This window comes from Stegodyphus dumicola, chromosome 11 (assembly GCF_044657685.1).
Source record: "Stegodyphus dumicola isolate Sdum_Otavi_A_Nest chromosome 11, ASM4465768v1".
Lineage (NCBI taxonomy): Eukaryota > Metazoa > Arthropoda > Arachnida > Araneae > Eresidae > Stegodyphus > Stegodyphus dumicola.
In genome coordinates, this window is record NC_140778.1 from 86,491,946 (window position 1) to 86,506,666 (window position 14,721).

Genomic DNA, 14,721 nt, shown 5'->3' on the forward strand with positions numbered 1-14,721 from the left:
GGTTCCTTTTCCCCTTAAAATCTGGACAAGTCCATTTTCAAATAGGCCCCCTTAAAAATTAAATTGCGTCCCCCCCCCATGGAATATGGGCCCCACGTTGGGAAACTCTGCTCTGCTCTAATCTCTAAGCTATTAACAATTTAAAATAATGCTGAAGTTGACTGTAAATATTTTGAAGTTTTCTGGCCTTCGCAAGAATAGATGTGTCAGCGGTGTAAAGAATTAATTGAACTGTAGGATGTTACGCGATGCCATTCGTATATATAGTATACAAGAATCAGAATTGAGCCTTGTGTTTAATTGACCTCTGTGACAAGTACGCATTTCCAAATTAGAAGGTGAATGATCTGTTACGGAGAAACGAAGCGATAATTCAAGGTAGATTATCTGGAAAATTAAATATGGTCAAGTGACAGATGTGGTTAAAACACGGAGTATAAAGAGTATATTAGTCACGGAGTCATTATTCTCCGTGGGTTAAGCACAGCAGTAGCATAAAGGAAAGTAAACATAAGTATTGCCAATCCCTAAAAGATAAATTACAGCAAATGAAAGATTTATTCTTTACAATTAAAATAGCAAAAGTAGTATTGGCTTTGGGAAGAGACAGTGTCAGACAACTGGACATGCTTTATAAACAATGAAGGAATAAAATTTGTATCCTTCAAATAAATTCATGGCAAGATCTTGGCAAAATGCTATGCCCTCTTCAAGATATACAAAGGCCGACTAGTCGGCCTTGGATATATTTAAAAGTGTATTTATGCTCTGTTAGTAAAGAAAACATTAGTTCAAAATATTTATATTTTAGTTCTTTTCCCTATTTTTATCTTTAAACTTCTTTCCTCTTGTATTACTTTAATATGGTCATCTTGCTTCCCTGTTCCTTCGCGTGTACAATTTATAATTTTCGGCTTTCTGGCAAAAGGACATAACAAATGCAAAAGAAAGCTCTTTTGTACATTTCATTCTACGCTGTACCCATGTTAATTTTTGAGATAGGTTTAGTGGAGTAATAATGACAGACTATAAAGAAGAACAGAAAAATGAAATAGAAGCTTTGGAATCTATATATCCAAATGAACTTAAAAGTATACTATATCATATATTTAAGTGTGCAATGTTTTCAAACAAAGCTCATTATTAATATTTCTTGTGAAGTTATCGTAAATGTATTTCTCATGTGTGTATATTATTTCCTTTGCAGGCTCATTTTTCCGAAACTGTATCATAAATACGTATAGCTATTTTTTTATGACTAATTGAATTTTTAAAATCCCTTTAAGTATAATATATCATGGGAATGACAACTGTTTTGTTCTTAATTGCATCACGTGTAATCTCGTGTATCTTAATCGTATTTGTGGTTTCGAAGAGTGCGGATAAGTTGCATTCAAAGTAAATTTTTTTTATTAAATGCAGTTAGCTCCATGATAATAATAATAATTTATTTACTATAAATCTGACAATAATAATAGTTTATTTATCCTTCCAGTGGCCGCGCTCTAATATATTTCACGAGCGAGCGCGTGTCGTAATTTTTACGGCGGAATATTTTCGTCTATTTTTACACATTTAAACTGTTACAAATGCAAATTTTTTTATAAAAATTAAAGGATAACTTAATAAAAGTTATGCACATCTATTGAAATTATTCGTCTTTGATTATTTAAAATATATATGTATACTCGAACTACAGTAAAAGAAATTAACAACTATTTATTAACGAAAAACAAAATTACTACTTTACACACACAAAAGTCTATTGAAGGTGGAAAGACAAAGTTTAGAAAAATCCAGAATGTTTAATGTAAGAAAACTAATCTAAATACTTCTCTGTTTATGAGTCTCTAATTAGTATCAACAATGTCCATAATTTCAGACATCATATTTTTTTAAGCAAATGTCGCTTGCAGGTATATCTGCTGCAGATATAGCATTTCATGGATGCCGATGATCTTTTCCTTTCTTTTACACACAAAACCATAAGTTCCTCATTTCAGTACTTGCTGCTCAGTAGTTTCCTCAGAAAGCAGTGCATAATTCATATTTAGAAATATTGAAATATCACATGGCAATGAAGAGATTTTTGCTTGAACTGTAAGGTGTTCTTTCACAAGACTTAGAGCTAAGTGTTTCATGAAAATTCTTCAGCTTTGTTGATTTTCAGATTTCTTAGCAAGTATATAATTTGTGCATTTATTCTGCCAATGTTCATGAGACTGTAAAAGATGCACATGGCCATCTCCTTGTTATCTGTGTTACTGAGTAAGTAGCGCACATTTTGTCAACATTATCGAACCCTCCTTTTGTAAAGTTGTAATCGAAGATAATTTCAACTTTACCGGTGTCATGCGTTGTTGAAAGCAATATAACAGCTCTGTTTTTGCCAGGAACCTGCGAAACAAGAGTTTTATTGTTTTGAAAGCCAAATATACTCAATCTAACCATCTTTTTTCTACATGGCAAGAACTCTTGAGAAATTTCTTTCTTGTTCTTTTTCAGGTTTCCTATGAATGTCAGTTTTTTTTTTTTTTTTTTTTTTCTTTTTTGTAGTAAATAATCAGCTAATGGAATACTTGTGTAATAATTGTCTGTAGTTACATTTCTGAGCGAATTTTCAGTTGGAGTAACCAGTCTTTTTACAACGTCTATTGGAGAATTTGAAACTGCAGTGGGCCATTTTGTTCTGATCCACAATAAATTTTGAGATTATATGTATAAAAAGTCTTCGAATCATGCAGAGCATACATTTTTATTCCGTATTTTGAGGGTTTACTGGGGATATATTGAATAAACTGGCAACAACCATGAAAGGGAAGTAGCATTTCATCTATTATAGCAAATTCACTCATATTAAAGCAGTTCATTAGAAAACTGTCAAAAATTGTTTGTCTAGCTGCTAGTTTATCTATTTTAGACCTGTTTTTTCTAGTTATTCTGTCATCAAATCGAAGACATCTTGTTGAAATAAAAATTTTGTAACTTGTGACTGCCCTTGCAGTATGCACTCCCGTGTCATCGTTTGTTTCTTAGCATCGGCATGATGCATTTTTTTTTACTCCTATCAAATACACTAATTCAAAATATGCCATAATTTCACATCTTGTAGTATTGTGACAGTCTCTTAGTCATATTTATGTCTATTATTCTCGTAAATGATCCAATTTCATCATCTATGTCTTTTGCAAAACTTTTCATATCAGGAAGAAAATTTTACTTTTTCAACTTTTTAATTTTGGAGGACCTGCATATTGCATTTTACGCAATCTACTAATTTTGTCTTTGCCGATGTAAAAGTCTTCATCTTCATTTGATTCCTCTTCATTGTTTTCAGACATAGATTGCTCAGATTCAATGCTGATGTAATTTACTTCAATATTTTCCTCACTAAGATCACTATCGCTGTTCAAAAACACTCCTGCATCAGTCCTTTCATTTTCTTCATCAGACAGTTCTTGAAGAATACATGGGATATTTTCCCATTTTACAAATTTTGAGGACATATTGCCAAAAATATACAAAATATGTAATTTTTATCTTTAAGTTACAATAAGTTAATAATACAGTATAATTTAACATAATTATAAACATAATTATAAAAACAAAACTTTAAAAGACGTAAAAAGTCTAATTATTAAATCTACTAGCAAGAGTGAGCGTGCATTGTAAATTTTACGAACAAATTAAAATACTGCATAAATTAAACTTGACCGGGGATAGTGCCAAATTTACCCACTGCTGCCTGCGTTTCTCAAAATCGTGAACTTGAAAATAACAAGTCAAAAAATTGCGCAAACTTAGTATCCATGTACACATCGGGCTATTTTCACTTAAAAAACATCAGAGAATTGCACAAACTTGCATTGCACACTTCCTTGACTTTGTCCATGTATACATCGATAGGCACCATGTAATTGGGCGAGAGAGATATAAGTGGGATTAGACACATTCAAAAAATGAAACACAGTATGTTGCATTGGAGTTGGATGAAAGTACTTATATAACAAATAGCTCAAATATGTTTTTAAGAAGATAAACAAATTGCCGAAGAGTATTTATCTGTGACTCTCTTCATGATACTGCAATGGCAAATGACATTTTCAATGTAATTGATAATTTTATGTCTCGAAGTGATATTCCTTGGAATAAGTGCAGTGACAGAGCTTAGGCTTTAACAGGAAAACATTCTGTTGTTACTTCTCAAATAAAGAAAATTGCAACTAAAACTAAATTTGCTTACTGCTCATTCATCATGAAGCTTTAGCATCCAAAACAGTCCCACAAAACCTGAAAATCGTTTTGTATGAAGCTGAGAAAAATATTTATTTGTATTAACCCTTTCGGTCCTAATGGGCACATATGTCCCAGAGATTAGATTTCATGCCTTATTGGGTAAATAAAATCCACTTTTAAATGGGTTTTCATGTTTGCAGTGTTTTTAAGCAATTAGGGAACAGATATATGACTAAAGAAACTTGGCAATACTTTTAGATTGCAGATTATGCACTTATGTTTTTTAGCATGCCAATTACTCATGTTTTGATTTGTCTATTTTTTTTTTTTTTTTTTTTTTTTTTTTTTTTTAATTTTACAGTAAGTACAATTATATTTAAAGGCATACTTAGTATGAAATAGTTCTTATTGTTCTTATTAAATCGTAATTTAACATTTTTAATGTCAGATTTAAAACGTTTTGAATAAATTCTTTTTGTGAGATATATTGTTTCAATCATATTTACCAGTGGGTTAATATGTCCCATCAGTGATTAGATTACTACATGCTGATATATTATGCTTGTGTTTATGAAACATATATGAAAATTTTTGTTATATCTGAACTAGTGCATGTGACAGAGTTTATGTTTTGTAATATTCACGTTATATATTACCGTTTTAGTTTTGTTTTCTGAGAAAGGGTAATATCCTAAACGATTGGGATAAATAGTCCCAATTGACAATGCGATTGGGGCATATTGTCCCAGGAGTTTTCCGGGAAACGGGAAAAACTTTAAACTCTACTCTTATTACACTTCTTTTAGTATGTCAACATTAAATTAAACTACTTTTCAGTACTCAACTAGTTAAATTTTAATCATGCAAAAGTCAGTCGAAAGGGTTAGAAACCGAGCTTTAAATTCAAGGATATTTACGATTTTATGCCAAGAGATGGGCAGTGAACATGAAACATTTTTATTCTGTTCTGAAGTAAGATGGTTATCGAGAGGCAAAGTTTTAAATCATCTTTTTGAACTTGACAATCGATAGAAGTTTCCTGTAATTGAACTCTAATGAAGATTTCAAAAATAACAAACTTGTGAACTTTTGACTGAACTGAAAAAAATGAATTTAAAGGCATTTCAGATAAAGCTATTAATTTTTTTTTTTTTTTTTTTCCTTTTTGCACAACCTATCTGTGTGATCAAGGATTTTCTTCCATGTTATATTTGAAAAATAAATATAGAACAAAATTTAAAGTGGATCCTAATTTACAACTAAGTGAAATAAGACCAGACATAAAGAAATTGATCTCTCTCTTAACCCTTTGATGCGCGGTGGTCGCGCCCTGAAACCACCATTTTTCAAATTTTTTTTCTCTTATTTTTTCCGAAATTTTTGAGTGAAAATGAATTGATTACTGATCTTTTACATCCAAATAACACAAAATGACTGTAGAATCATATATGTTTTAGGTATTAATACTTTAGATCGGATGCCTTTTAAAATTCGTTTTCGATGAGACAAAATAACTTCCTTTTATTAATATAAACAACTTTAAATTTCAAAAGTTAGTCATCACACATCACGATTTCTATCATAAACAATAAAAAATTGCAGTAATTAAACTGCATATATGAAAAAACCCCTCTATATGTATGGCTTTGCTATGTGGTTTCAGGGCGCGACCACTGTGCCACTAGAGCATTGTGTCACAATGCTTACAATCCTCTAGAGGCTTGGTGGTCTCGCCTTGAAACCACTCTATGGCATTCACTTGCTTTTCAAATAGGAATGTTTATTTTTACCCGGATATAGATAAAGGGCTTTGAAACCACAGAGTTATTTTATTACTAAACAATACATGCACCTGCCCAGTAAAAATGTCTTTTCCAAATACTTTTCCCTGACATCAACACACTTCCTCCCCTAGCTAATATTGTGATTTTATAAATTATTTTTTGTGGTTTAAATTTAATGTAAATATACTTTGCTATAATTAAAAATAGAAATTGCGTAAAAGTTTTATTTAAATTAAAAATATTTTCTGAATATTTTGAGACGAAATACGAATAAAATAAGTATGAATGGGAAACGAACGATTCGTACAAAGCCAAAAAGACCAAGCCCCCCCCTCATTAACATAAAAAACCACAAATTTCATGCGCCAGATGAAAAGAAACTAAATAACGCTGGACATATACCAGTGAAATTTAAATCCAGGCAGTTTACATTTTGTAGCTCAAGGAAGAAACCTCATAGAACAAGATGTATGTGCGAAACGTGCAGTGTGGGTCTATGCATGTACCAAAAAGACGAAACATCCTTTGAACAGTGTCAAAAAAAAAAAAAAAAAAAAAAAAAAAAAGTTCTTTGAAATTAAAAAAAAAAAAAAACACAGAGTTCTTTTTTATCCTTATTTTATTGAGTTTTTTAATCCATTTATCCAAATGTCCTTATTATATAGGTACTTATATTTTCACTGCTATAGAAAAATTACAAAAATATTTATTTTTTAAATTTTTTGACGATTTTCTTTGTAAAATAATGTAAAAAAATTATATATAATGCAATTCTTATATACATTTTTTTTTAAATCCGTAAATTTCGTCGTTTATTGGAAACGCGCACGGAAAATGGTAAGTTTTTTTTCCTACTACATCAGTAAGTTTCAAAGTCCTAGACACGCGGTGGTTTCGCAGTGCGACCACCACCCACAGAACAATGGGCAAGAGTAGATTTTTTTTAATTCATATATTATTTGTCTCTAGGATCATAATATTCAATTTCTAGAGTTTTTAGTTAAAAAAATTATAAAAATAATATCGTGCACGTTAAAGGGTTAAACAGACCCAAATTTCATACTAAATCTTAGAATTAAAGTATTATGACTTAAATTTTGATAATTGGTAACCAATTTTTAATCTTTTTTATGTGTACATATTTAATACAAATAGTGAATAGGCTGTGCAAATGGCAAAATGTTTTTTTTTTTTTTTTTTTTTTTTAATATTTCTGTGGCGAAAGGGAAAATCAATATTTGTAAAATGTAGAGGTGTTACTAAGGTTTTTTTCAGTTTTTGTTTAGATGGTACACATTAGACAAAAGGTTGGAAAGTGCTGTTTTAGAGCATAAATGCTTTATTATTTCATAAATCACAATATAATTTCTACATGCCATCTGACTAGATTTAAACTGATAATCTGATATCCGAAAAAATCGCAAATCCGGAATTGCCGAAGTCCCGACGATTCTGAACCTCAGACTTTATACTGTATAACCTACATAAAGAAGCGCTATTATCATATGACAGTAATATGTTGTTTTATGGATATATTTGTTACTTTGGTGATTTTTTGTTTAAATGTAACTTGTTTTATTATATATTCCAGTGACTGAATATTAAAAATTGTTGTTTAAACTTTTCTAGTATTATCTGATACTCCAAATTATGTTTTCACTGTGGACATTCGTACTGAACCTTTGAAGAATGATCCTGAAGAATATAGTATGTATTTGATTATTATATTTTAAACTGTATCCTATTTTAATTATAGTACATTATCATCTTTTGCATATTAATAATTTTATGAACTGCCAAAGATAATAGATTTTACTAAAATACCTGCATATTTTTTTTAAACCTATTTAATTAACCTATTCATTCTCAGACTATATTTTGGAAGAAAATTTTTAGCTTGAAATGCATGCTTTTCCTTGTCACTCTGCAGTGTTTAATTTTATGCCTGGTCTGCATTATTTGTCTGTGGCTTCTTGTCTAGGAAACTTTGCTAACTTATATTGGGATAAGGGAAGGCAATGTTTTCTATGTTTCTAATGAAATCAGCCTATACATGATGCATAAATGAGAATGATAAATCTGATGAATAGCAAGCCAACCATTATCTAAAACAGCAAGGGGCAAACGGTGAAATCCAGTGTCCAGCTGTCATAATGATAAATAGAGTCGAGTAAAAAAAAATTTTTTTTTTTTTGGAGGCGGGGAAGTTATATATCATAGGTCTTCCATCTTTCTGCATGCCTTCGTGGTGTAATGGTTAGCACACTTGTCACGTATTCGAGAGGTTCAGGTTCGAGTCCTGGCGAGGGCATTGCTCATTTCATCCGTATCCTGACATTCAAAAAATCCTAATGTCTACAATGTGAAAAATCTCCTTTTTAATTAACATATTAAACATGCAAAATTTTTCTCAAATTAGATTTGATCCTTGGTTGCTAAAAATCATCCTAAAATTTTAAGCATTGCTACAATTACTTCAGAGTTGATGTATTAATGTTCTGCTTCTTAGCTTTGCAAAGTATTCAATTTTCAACTTGAAATGAAGCTCTATAAAATTAGAAAGCTATATAAGCCTTCTGGGTGCTAGGGATGAGATGATTGCTACCAGGATGGTTATTCTATGCTACGAGAGTCGATAGCAAGTTTTGGACCGCCAGATGTCGCTGCTAGTGAAAAACAGGTCTGCCCGACATCCTATATTCTGAGGGCGGAAGTTGTCGAAAGCGCGCGAAAAAATGTTGTCGCGTCGTCAACCGTCTGCTGCAATTTTTTTCTTATTTTGTGCTGGCAGTTTTGCACCTCAGTTTTTTTTTTTTTTCTGTACACCAGAGGTCAGACTAATGAAGTGTTCATCAGACCCTTATCTTACTAAATAGCAGTAAGGAGTTGTAAAGCCATAAGTTGCATTAGAAAAAAAAATTATCTATTATCTAAATTAAGGTGTGATCTCAGATTTATTTCTATGAACGTCTTTTTTTTAGTGTGAAACATGTGGTAAATTTACTTTTTATTTAAAAATAATATTTGTGTTATGATTTCAATTTCTCCACTATAATGTTGACATATATTTTATTTTTTCAAGACAAGTGTATATGTGATAAAAGTAAAGATAAATCTATGGTTCTGTTGTTATTAAAGCTAATTGACTATTAAGCTACTCTTGTTTAATTTTCTTGTGCTTCCAACAAATTCATGCTTTTGCATTTAGTCAGAAAGCGTAAAACTTCAAAACCATAGCCAAAAGGTAAAGTTCAACTAAAGTATTTATTAAAAAGGGTCCTTACCGTACAACCATTGCCATCTTTGCTTGGTAGAGGGAGGTTGCAGAAATGCAAACATTTAAATATGTACATTATCAAAGATAACAAGTAACACCTTATTAACCTGGCTTTAGATATCCCTACTTCTAACTTTGCAATGTGATAAATATGAAATTATTCACCAAAACCATATCCATGGTGATTCACTTAATTAATAACTTGCTTGCGAGTTGTCAATGCAGAGGAGACTGACTGAAATAACAGCTTACTGTTGAGTTGCCATAGCTCTCTCTGTCTGGTGAGTTGTCATAGCTCTCTCTGTGTTTTTATTCTGGTGAAAGTTGATGGGAAAAGTTACAAGGGAGGATTAACATAAAAATAATGTGTTAGCTAAAATAAACTTTACATTATTTTACAAACTGCTTCAACTACTTAAAAAATAAAATATTTTTTCCACTGTTGTAAAAGCCAGTAAGTAGTCTCTATTTTTTTGTACAGTCAAAAGTCTTTAATCCGGACTCGTGGGGACTTCGGCGATTCCGGTTTATAGATCATCAGTTTAAATCTGGTAAGATGGCATGCAGAAATTATAAAATTAAAAATATGAAACCGTAATTTATGAAATAAAGAGCAATTATGATCTAAAGGGTATCAAAATTTACAAAAAAAAAAAAAAAAAAAAACTATATTTATTTGTTTACTTTATTAAACATTTCGTTCAATGCACGCATGCATAAAGCATACATTACGCATAGTCGAAATTGGAAAATTGCAACCAGAAAACTATTTGATGTGTATTCGTGATATTTATAATGACGAGGAATTTGATTTATATCATATCAAAGACAGAGTACATCGAGATGAAATACTACATTTAGTAAGGAATTATAAGCCGAATAAAATAAAGACATCTGCCCTGAAGATAAGGGTAGTACTGACAGATCAACTTCCAGTTCATTGCGCGCCGCATTGTCCCCCCACCCCCCGCAGAGCAGCGTGAAATTGATAAACGTATTTCGGAATGATTAGAGAATCAAAGGATATGCCTTTATCCATTTTTTGCAGCAATTCCACTTTTTGTTTGATGGACATCGAAACATGCTTTCGCTTTGTACATCCTTTGGTAGCTCCAGAAGTGGAAATTCTTTTTGATGTAATCCAAAGTTCAAGCTTACTTTTATAAAATTGCTCTAACAGTATCAAAAAATAATAAGCCGGATCCAATTTGAAGATTAAGGAACAACGCAATCTGCAACATTAACTGAAATAGATAATTGGATAATTTTAGCTTATCTTATACTGTCACATTAAACGCATATTCGTAAACGTATTTTGCGCACGCGCAAATTCGCAGCCGTAAAGGTCTTGCGCACATCGACGCATGCGCAGAAAGTTTGTAGCTTTGAGGTCCAGGTTATAGATCATTCCGAATTATGGACACCCAGATTAAAGACTTTTGACTGTATTTAAGTTTAATCATAGTAAAAGCTGTTAGAAATAATTATCATCATAAAGAAATGAATATGCATATTGTAAGGACATAGCAGTTAGAATTGTTTATTTTTGCTTAATAGAGACCTATTTTTATTAAGAAATGTAAAAACTTTGGGAATTGATTTACAATTCCTCCCCCTCCCCGAATCTGGTTTGCTGCTGTTAAAATGATAAAAACAGTTTTGCCTTTTGAAGTTTGTGAATTCTAACATGCAGTTCCAACTGACGTAAATTTGGCCACAACTAATGTAAATTTGGTTTGCTGAGTTCAGTAGACCTGCCAGCAGTTTTCCATGTAGTATTGTTTCTGTGAGCATTCATAACTATAGGTTCTTCTGTTGATTTCATCATTGAACCAATATTATTTCTTGAAGTAAAACTGTGTAAATGTATTTATATAATTTCAAAACTAAGATCTAAGGGATAAATTGTTATATGTTATTTTAGGTTTTTCATCCTATGCATAAGAAGTGTTTAGTTTTCAAAAACTGAATTTGAGGAATAAATATTTTCATTGAGGCTAATATTGTATTAAAAAAAACTAAGCAGAAATACAACTTTTATTTAGCATTAAGTAAACTCTTGTCAATTTTGTAAACCACCCTTGAAAAATTCTTCTTCAGGAAGGGGGGGGAGTGTAAATGATGGGAGAAGGGCAATCATTTTATGCCAAAACCAATTTTTGAAGAAGTTTGATAATCGTATAGTATGTGATCTACTGCTTTTAGTTATTTATTTATTTCTTCGATGATGAGACTAAAATTAGTTGCTGTTCTAATTATTTTTTACAACCATTTTGCTGCAAGTTTGAATTAAAAAATAGTGTTTTAGTGTCGCCATCTAATAAATAAATACTTAATTAAAAGTTATAGCTTGCATACTGTATAATTACCAAAACTTTTCCTTAATGTGTTCAAATTATTAACATCTTAAGTTATATATATATATATATATATATATATATTAATATTAACATCTTAAGTTTATATATATATATATATATTGACAGATGGCACTGTGTTTTCCTTTCACTTTGGTCCATCACTTTCATTATAAAATGTTTGCTTTCTTTCTATCTTTTGAAAAAAAATTACTTTTGCTACTGGAGAAGAGGGACATGTGTTTATCGTCCTCAAAACTAATGGAGTTTAACCCTCTCAGCGTTATGACCGGCTTTTATCTGGTCATGAGATTTTTTGTCATTTGTTATATATTATATTGCTTATAATTTATGATATATTGCTTTCTTACTTTCTTTAATAATATAAATATCATCTTAATAAATGTAAGTTTATGAAGATAGAGTCTTTAAAGAGTATTTTATTTAAGTAAATAAATATACAAATTTAGCTAATAAAGTGTCTTTGAATACAGGTCTTCATGACAGATCCAAAAACCCGTGCTGCTCAGAGGGTTAATTCAAAATCAAACTAAAATTCTACATTAGCTTGTTTCTCTTCCAATTTAATATTACAATTTTATTGCTTAAGAAGTAAAACAGATTATATTCTTACACTTAAGAAATTCAGTAGTTTTATTTCTTATTTTTCAGTGGCTGTTTCTTTAAAGTTTTCTTATGTTCCTTCTTATCCGGATGAAGCACCATTGATTGAAGTTGCAGATTCTGAAAATTTATCAGATGAAGATAGCACTGATCTTCTCTCATTTTTGGAAGGCAAAGTAATATATGTTTTTTCATCATTTTGATTGTGTTTTACTTGTCATTTGTATAATTATATATTTGTTACCACTTTCTTTATTATTTTCTGCTCTCATTTGTATTTCAGTATACACAAAAGAGGGGGGGGGATAGTATAATAAATTTTAGTGACAATTTTTGTTTTAGAACATGTCATATTTAGTGTTAATTTTTCTATATATAAACCAGTATTTAACCTTCAAACCCTATATATTTCTCTGACCTTCAAACTTCAAAAAGCTTTGAAACTGAATATTTTTCTGCTTCATTGTTAATAAGGAGGCAAGGAGGAGAAGGTTGTCACATGATAAAGTGTGTATAGAGTGTCAAGGGGGAAAAAACCATAATATGATGAAATGTATTAGAATATGTTGACTCTTAACTACATATGCATGTTTGATTTTAATCAAGAATTTGTAGTACTTTGATGAAAATCTTTTTTTTTTTTTTTTTTTTTTTTTTTATAATTCTTTTATCTCTTTAAATTCTAACTGGTAGTAAAATGTATAGAATTTTATCATTGTGCCATAATCTGTAGATGACTAAGTTGAAAGTCTCAGAATTCCTAACTTTCTTGAATGCTTGAGATACAAAATACTTTGTAAATGTGCTATACAGTATAATGTATTGAGCTGTCCAGCAACCATTTGAGGAAGAAAGTTATAATGACATCTGTTTAACATTGTGAGAGTTTATAATATTTGAAAGAACAGATTGCTGTCTATAATATGAATACATTTTCCTACTGTTATGAGATATACTTGCATAAGTTTCTGCTATTTTTTGAAAATTATGAATTTTGCTTGAGTGCTTTCAAATAATATTTCTTGCTGTTCCATTGCAACATATACAGGTGGGCACAGTGTAGCTGTTAGATGTATTATACCTACTCACATACAAGCATAAAAATGAAAATTTGATTTAAAAAATACCTGTGATTTAGCTGAAATACACTAAATGCTTTTAAATTATGACCATAGAGATAATGGTTTAAGTTCTCAAAGTGACACTGATGGAAGTCACTGCAGAAGAAAGATTATGTGGCTCACATTCAAAATCGATGAAGATAGCTTTAAGTAGAAATTCTTTGCTTCTTTTTAGAATGCTGAGTATGAAATTTTTATTTCTCTAGATGGAAGAAGAGTGTTAAAAAAAGATCCAAAAGGAATAAATAAAATATGATTATTCTTCAACAATAGATGATTGAAGTGCCAGGAAAAATTTGTTTAGCACGGAAACCTGGAAATGCTTTTTTGAGAATTCTATTTTGCTCAAGTTGTTTGGTTTTCTAATAATATAGATAATGAAATTAAAAAATTTGTAAGCCTCATTCAACTGATGTAACTGAAATCAAAGCTGTTGTACATTTGTTATATTAAGTAAATATTTGCCATGTTGTGCTTTATATTAACCCCTTAACTGCCGTGGGCGTGTATAAACGCCCTGCCGAAATGCTATCATTTGTTTTGTGCTGCTACCAGTAAAATTATTCGCAAAGCTTTGGAATGCAATGCCACAATGACCTTGATAGAGTTTGCAAAGGGGTATACGAGTTCAAAGAAGGGAGGTTGACCTGGAGAGGGAGATGTTTCTGAATCGGTGAAAGTAATGAATGAGTTATTGGTCATGTTTCTGTTTGAGAACAATGCATTTTTTTTATTGTGTGTCTTCCGTTTTCGTTTACTGTTTGTAGTAGATGCTTTTTTTTTTATGAATATGTATGACAGTGAAATAGATGATTACTTTCCATCATCTTCAGGATCAGACACCGCAAAATATGATATTGTGTCAGATGAAGAGGATTGCGACTATTCTCCGAAATAGGCTTGACATTGGGTACGACTTGATATGAAAAACTTGCCTATACCGCCTCTTCACTTTCCATTTAAGTATACTGATTTTACAAGGTATATCAATGAAACCTGATATTACTCTTTATTGGTTTAAAAATAAATTGATCGAAACTCCATTTTTAGGGATCTTTTTTATCATACTTTTACTCTAAACATTAAATTTTATATTTATATTTTTTCTTTTATTCTTTATTTTGTGAAAGTAAACAGGTTTTAATTAGCAAAACTTGCACTTATTTTTCCCCTATACATCGCATAACTATGCACGCCTATGTAAAAAACAGTAGCACTGGGGAGTGAATCATGTATGTTTACCACGGCAGTTAAGGGGTTAATCCTTAGATGTATTGTATTTAATAGATTGTTATGATATCGTAAATAGTTTTTAAATTATT

General features: G+C 30.8%; 1 protein-coding gene across 1 annotated transcript in view; it reads left to right on the forward strand.

Annotated features, from left to right (window-relative positions):
- Nucleotides 1-941: 941 nt before the first annotated feature.
- LOC118202572 (RWD domain-containing protein 1) overlaps nt 942-14,721 on the forward strand; it is a 34,461-nt gene continuing 20,681 nt past the window's right edge. Inside the window, exons 1-3 of the mRNA XM_035374738.2 lie at nt 942-1,091; nt 7,650-7,727; nt 12,327-12,454. Of these exons, the coding sequence (XP_035230629.1) occupies nt 1,019-1,091; nt 7,650-7,727; nt 12,327-12,454 (279 nt within the window). The 5' untranslated portion in view covers nt 942-1,018. The remainder of the gene's footprint in view (nt 1,092-7,649; nt 7,728-12,326; nt 12,455-14,721) is intronic.